The sequence below is a fragment of the Nerophis lumbriciformis genome, linkage group LG04, assembly GCF_033978685.3.
Source record: "Nerophis lumbriciformis linkage group LG04, RoL_Nlum_v2.1, whole genome shotgun sequence".
NCBI lineage: Eukaryota > Metazoa > Chordata > Actinopteri > Syngnathiformes > Syngnathidae > Nerophis > Nerophis lumbriciformis.
The window spans coordinates 64,610,001-64,616,385 of NC_084551.2; the positions used below are offsets into that span (position 1 = coordinate 64,610,001).

The 6,385-nt window shown below is 36.6% G+C and overlaps 1 protein-coding gene across 2 annotated transcripts in view; it reads left to right on the top strand.

The window, feature by feature from the left end:
• Positions 1 to 6,054, top strand: part of LOC133593820 (trypsinogen-like protein 3) — a 17,802-nt gene extending 11,748 nt beyond the window's left edge. For both annotated transcript variants that reach the window (XM_061946538.2, XM_061946547.2), the window contains exon 5: positions 4,903 to 6,054. In XM_061946538.2, the coding sequence (XP_061802522.1) occupies positions 4,903 to 5,121 (219 nt within the window). In that variant the 3' untranslated portion in view covers positions 5,122 to 6,054. The remainder of the gene's footprint in view (positions 1 to 4,902) is intronic.
• The last annotated feature ends 331 nt before the right edge of the window (positions 6,055 to 6,385 follow it).

The window sequence follows — 6,385 nt, forward strand, 5'->3', positions numbered from 1 at the left end:
GGTGTGCTGGATGCAAGAATTTGCCATGTTATTGAATATTCAACATTATTGTCTTTGAGGTCCCAAATGTGTTTGCTGAGTTCTGTGGTATTCCACAGGTTTTGGTTCCTGAAAGAAGCCTTGTGATTGTTCCATCTGGTTTTAAACTCTCCCTCGGTTAATCCTACATATGTGTCGGATGTGTTAATGTCCTTGCGTGTTACCTTAGATTGGTAAACAACTGATGTTTGTAAGCACCCACCGTTGAGAGGGCAATCAGGTTTCTTGCGGCAGTTGCAGCCTTTGTTGGTTTTGGGGTCGCTCTGTCCGGGGGCCGACGGCTCATTTGCAATTGTTTTGTTGTGGTTTGAGATAATTTGTCGTATATTGTTCATACAGCTGTAACTCAATTTAATGTTGTTCTTGTTGAATACTTTTCTTAGGGTGTTGCCTTTGGGGAAGTGTTTGTCAATCAGACTGAGGAATTTGTGGCCAATGTTAGTTGAGACGTTTTTGCTGTATGGGGGGTTGTACCAGATGATGTTGTTTCGTTTTCTGTTCTTTTTTGGTTGGTTTCCTGGCGTGGGTTCATAGGTGAGGGTGGAATTGTATCCGCTTTCATCAAGGGCTTTTTGGTACGGGGGGGTTGCTTGGTCAAATTCAGCTTTGCTACATGACAGCATTGATAGCCTTTTATTAATTCCGGTAGGTATTCTTTTCGTGGTGGTGGGTGGGTGGTTGCTGTCATGGTGCACGTATTGGAGTGTTGTGTTGGATTTCGTGAATGGTTGGTAGCTGTTATTTCTCAGGTTGAAAGTGACGTCGAGGAAGTTGACGGTTTGCTTGTTGGCTTCAATCGTGATCCGTAGGCCGTTCTCTTTGAAAATTTGGCATATGCGCTTCTTGGTATTCTCGCTGCTCCTTGGCGAGGCGCGACACACTGCCAGTCCGTCATCACGGTAAATACCAAGGTTCAGGTTGAGGCTAGCAAGCTGGAAGAGGAGGAAACTCCCAACGAGTTCACACGTTTCTGCTCCGTCAAAACTTGCATCCAGCACACCTTACAATAGTGGTAATAAAAGATGCAACCTATGCTTGAAAGAGAAACTGTTTATTATATACCGTCCAGACCTGTCATCCCTCAACAAGCGCAGCGAAATTGTATCAGCATGCCGCCACAGACGGAAACACCTCCTAGGTAACACATGAGCTAATCACCACGCCCCTACGCCAGCCTGTACCCACCCACTCTGTGCCCTATATAAACCATGGTATGTGAATGCTCCCATTAAAATCTCCTGATGATTGAGGGAACCCCTCATGAAACAGGCCTGTAGAGATGAAGTAGTCTTGTGATTTTTTTTCACACACATACATATATATATATATATATATATATATATATATATATATATATATATATATATATATATAAATAATATGTATGAAATACTTGACTTGGTGAATTCTAGCTGTCAATATACTCCTCCCCTCTTAACCACGCCCCCAACCACGCCCCGCCCCACCCCCGAACACGCCCCCAACCCCCACCTCCCGAAATCGGAGGTCTCAAGGTTGGCAAGTATGCCCTAAACTCTGCACTTACCTGAACACTCACCACTTTATTACTTGCTTACCTCTGATAAAGATCTACTGTGCAATATGTTTTTTTTACATTTTGTTATGTTTTTAAATTTTAAATTGTTTTATTATTGTTGTTGTCTTAAGACTATTTTTATGTAGGTTTGTTTTAAAAGCACTGAGCTGGATTGCTGTCCAATTTCGTTGTTTCCATACAATGACAATAAAGGTATTCTGATAGTTTTTTTTTAAAGTTTTTTTTTTAAGTTAAATGTTCATAAACATAAGGGACGCATACGACTGTTAGAACATCATCAAAAAGTCACAATTGCATAATAGGGGACCTTTACCTTTACCGGACTATAAAGCGCACCGGTAAATTAGCCGCACCCAGTCCATTTTAGAGGAAAACAATATTTTTCCATATCTTAGCCGTACCTATCAGCTGCACATATGCATGTTGTCAAATTATTTACACAAACATTTTGTCAATTTTTATTTACACGGCAGTAAAACGACTGATCCAACAAAACAGAAGTCATCGTCATGGACCCACTAGCGAGCTAGCTCTCCAATCAGCTGAGCAGACTCAAGATTAAACAATACACAAATAATGGCATTGTAAGTTAATAATACTAACAGACACTCGTAAACGTGTTAGCATGTTAGCTAATGCTAACGATGCCAGCTTCATTACATTATCACAGCGCATACAAATACGCATGAAAACACTCCTACAGACTAGTGATGTCCGATAATGGCTTTTTGCCGATATCCAATATTGTCCAACTCTTTAATTACCGATACCAATATCAACCGATATTGATATCAACCGATATATACAGTCGTGGAATTAACACATTGTGAAGATAAGGTACTTTAAAAAATAAAAAATAAATAAAAATAAGATTAATAAATTAAAAACATTTTCTTGAATAACAAAGAAAGTAAAACAATATAAAAACAGTTACATAGAAACTAGTAATTAATGAAAATTAGTAAAATTAAGTGTTAAAGGTTAGTACTATTAGTGGACCAATCATGTGTGCTTACGGACTGTATCCCTTGCAGACTGTATTGATATATATTGATATATAATGTAGAAACCACAATATTAATAACAGAAAGAAACAACCCTTTTGTGTGAATAAGTATAAATGGGGGAGGAAGGTTTTTTGGGTTGGTGTATCTTGTGTTTTTTATGTTGATTTAATAAAATTGTTTTTAAAAAGAATAAATAACCGATACCGATAATTAAAAAAATGATACCCGATAATTTCCAATATTACATTTTAACGCATTTATCGGACATCTCTACTACAGACATCACACATGGGCCGGTTTAGTAAGTAAGAATTGTTTTAGGTATATTGTAAAACTTAGAAACATTTCTAGGAGTAAAAAAATGAAGAATCCATACGAGAAAAAATGCTATGGACGACTGGAAGACGGAACTACACTTGTACTTCCGGTTGAAAGCTCAGTCTAAACCTGTTTAGAAGATAGCGCCATAGCATAAACATTATTTCAGTGTCTTTTTTTTTTTTAAATGTATTTTTACTAGGGGTGTAACGGTACACAAACATTTCGGTTCGGTACGTACCTCGGTATAGAGGTCACGGTTCGGTTAATTTTCGGTACAGTAAGAAAACAACAAAATATACATTTTTGGGTTATTTATTTACCAAATTTGCAAAATCTTCCACCAAAAATATTTTTCTTGGTGGAATATTTGATGTGAGGTAATCGGAACATTGGATAGTTCAATAATTCATAATAACGTTGATTTTGATTCAATATTATGTTTTGAGCAATGACAGTTTGAAAGAAAAAAAAAACAGCTTTGTTTTATTAGTCAACATTGCAACTTTTTCCTAAATTACATTTATCCTTTAAGCTTTTTTATTTCACTTTTGTTATGTTTTTGTTTATTTTAATAGTATTTTTAGAATGTGCCGTGGGCCTTTAAAACATTAACTGTGGGCCGTAAATGGCCTCCGGGGCACACTTTTTTGCTATATATATATAATAAAAAATTAAATCTGATATACATATATATATATACATATACATATACATATATATATATATATATATATATATATATATATATATATATATACACATACATACATACATACATATATATATATATATATATATATATATATATATATATATATATATATATATATATATATATATATATATATATATATATATCCTGAAAATATGCAGGATATTTAGATAATTGATACTTCAAACTTGCATAAATAAATCTTAAGGAATATAACCTAACTTGGCTTCTGAGAGCTTCAAAATGTAATGAATAAAATGCTAAAGTTGTTGATAAACAAGCAATTATTTTAATAATTAAATATGGTCATTTTAAATGAATTATATGGTCATTTTAAATGAATTATTATGATAATTAAAATTAATTATTTCAAATATGTTTATTTTAATGTATAATTCTATGGCTGGATGTAATAAGGAGTCAAGAAAAATACAAATAAAAACAATTAATTTTGATGTTTTTAGCAAAATATAGTAAAAATTTATTTATTTTTTTTTGTAATTAATAAATATATTTATTTTTAGGTAAGATAAACATAATAATACAATTTATCTCTAGTCTGGAGGATTTAGTTCTTGTCACCCTGTTGTCCTCCCGTCATAAAAAAAAAAAAAGGCTGTCCTCACTCAGGTCCGCATGGAGCTGGAGGGGGCGTGGCCTCCAGCTCCGGCTGAAAATCGGGATATTTTCGGGAGAATATTTGTCCCGGGAGGTTTTCGGGAGAGGCGCTGAATTTCGGGAGTCTCCCGGAAAATTCGGGAGGGTTGGCAAGTATGATCATAACTCTCTCTCTCTCTCTCTCTGTCTCTGCCCCTCCCTCACGAATGCTGCTGCATACACAATTTGTTTTGTTTTTAACCCCTTCTTAACCCTGAACGCACATTGAAAATACACGCAACCCTAACTCAAAATGTCGGACATTTGAGGCATTTAAGAAACTCTGCCAGGACAGCTCCGCAAAAGAGGACAAGTCCGGTGAAAAGAGGACGTATGGTATGTGCCTCAGAGTGCATTATTTACACGTGTGTTACGCTACTTAATATGTCCGTGTGGAAACTCGTTCGGTACACCTCCGAACCGAACCGGAACCCCTGTCCCGAAACGGTTCAATACAAATACACGTACCGTTACACCCCTAATTTTTACTATTTTTAATACGGCCATTAGCAAAGAAAAATCCATAAATAAGCCGCACCGTTTTATGAGCGGCTTATAGTCCGGAATTTAAAGTATTTAAAAACTAAAATGTCTCAACCTTTTGGCAGAGCGATGCAGGCGCCGTTCTGGTGTGCGGCGGCCAGCTGCAGGGCGTTCAGTGGTTCAGACACGGCTGCCAGAACGCGGAGCACCCCAGCGTCTACACGAAGCTGTGCATGTACAATGACTGGATCCGCAGGGTGATGGCCAGCTCCACCCCAACCACTACGACGGCCCGGCCGACGACCTCCAAAGGCGCCAAAAAAGGGCAGGAAGGGCAAGAATAAAAATACCGCCCCAACGCCACACTGTTACTCAGAGTTGTCATCAACAGCTGCCTCGTGGCTGACGTGAACTATCACTGACTCAAGATTGTAAAAGAAATGAAAATACTGAATTCAATATGCTTGATTTTCAGGGTTTTGGTGATGTTTCATTGTTTCAAACTCTTAATTTGGACCAGATCTTTGAGTTTGCCCCCAATGACTTCTATGTTTTTATACTTTGTTCGAAAGTAATTTACTTCTCTGGCTGTTTACAGAAAACGCATACCTGCCAACTACTCCGGTTTTCCCGTAATTCGTACGGTTTTCATCAACCTATTCCGGGTTACGGTTGCAGTGATAAAAAATACGGTTTTTCATTAATTAAAAAAAAAAAAAGGGTGAAAACTACGCACCTTGTGCAGACAAGATTTTTCGATCGGACACGGAGGAATTAGCGATGTAAAAGACCACGTTGGGACAAAAAAACACAAGTCTAATGCCGTTGCTAGCGATACAAGTGGAAAACTTTCAACGTTTTTCGTCGCCCAAACAGATTCTTTGGATGTGATAAATGCCGAAGTTTTATTTACGGAGGCAATAATTGAGCATGGATTTTGGTTGATCACATGGGACAGTTAAATGTTTGTAATGCAACCTTTAAAAATCATTACGCGGTGATCGCGGTCCCAAAAATAAACTTTTCTTGCATGATAATGTCCAGAAAAATTCGCTTTATATTACTATAGAGTCCTTTTAACGAATGAGTTTGATGGTTTATCACAAACCTTAAATGAAAGAAGTCCTTTGTTCTCCTGCACCATGCATGCGCTTTGGCCTTGCTTCGTGTTTGGTGCGCAATCCTGTCGGCTGTATTTCACAGCACGACATACTGTTAAAAGTGTTTATACTATTTATGCTTTCAAGTCCAAGTTGAAGAAATCGTGTTAAATGTTGACAGCATAACTACCAAAATACAGAAGTATGTCCTTAATATTTTTGCAGTGCTATTTCTGTTGAAAAGTTCAAATGATTACATTAGAGATGTGATGTGCCACTTTTCAAGTGTCTGATGGCTTAAATTCATTTTCATGAATTTTTCATCTTTTGAATTCTTTTGAAAGGCTTACAAAAAAACTACATTTGAATTGTAATTCCATGCTATTGACAGGACTATTAATTTTAATGAAGTTAGCTTACCATGTTTACAGTATGATAATTGTGATAGAAATGTGAATTTTAGGCACAGAATATTTTTTTACAATTGAACAAGGCAGTAGATTATACA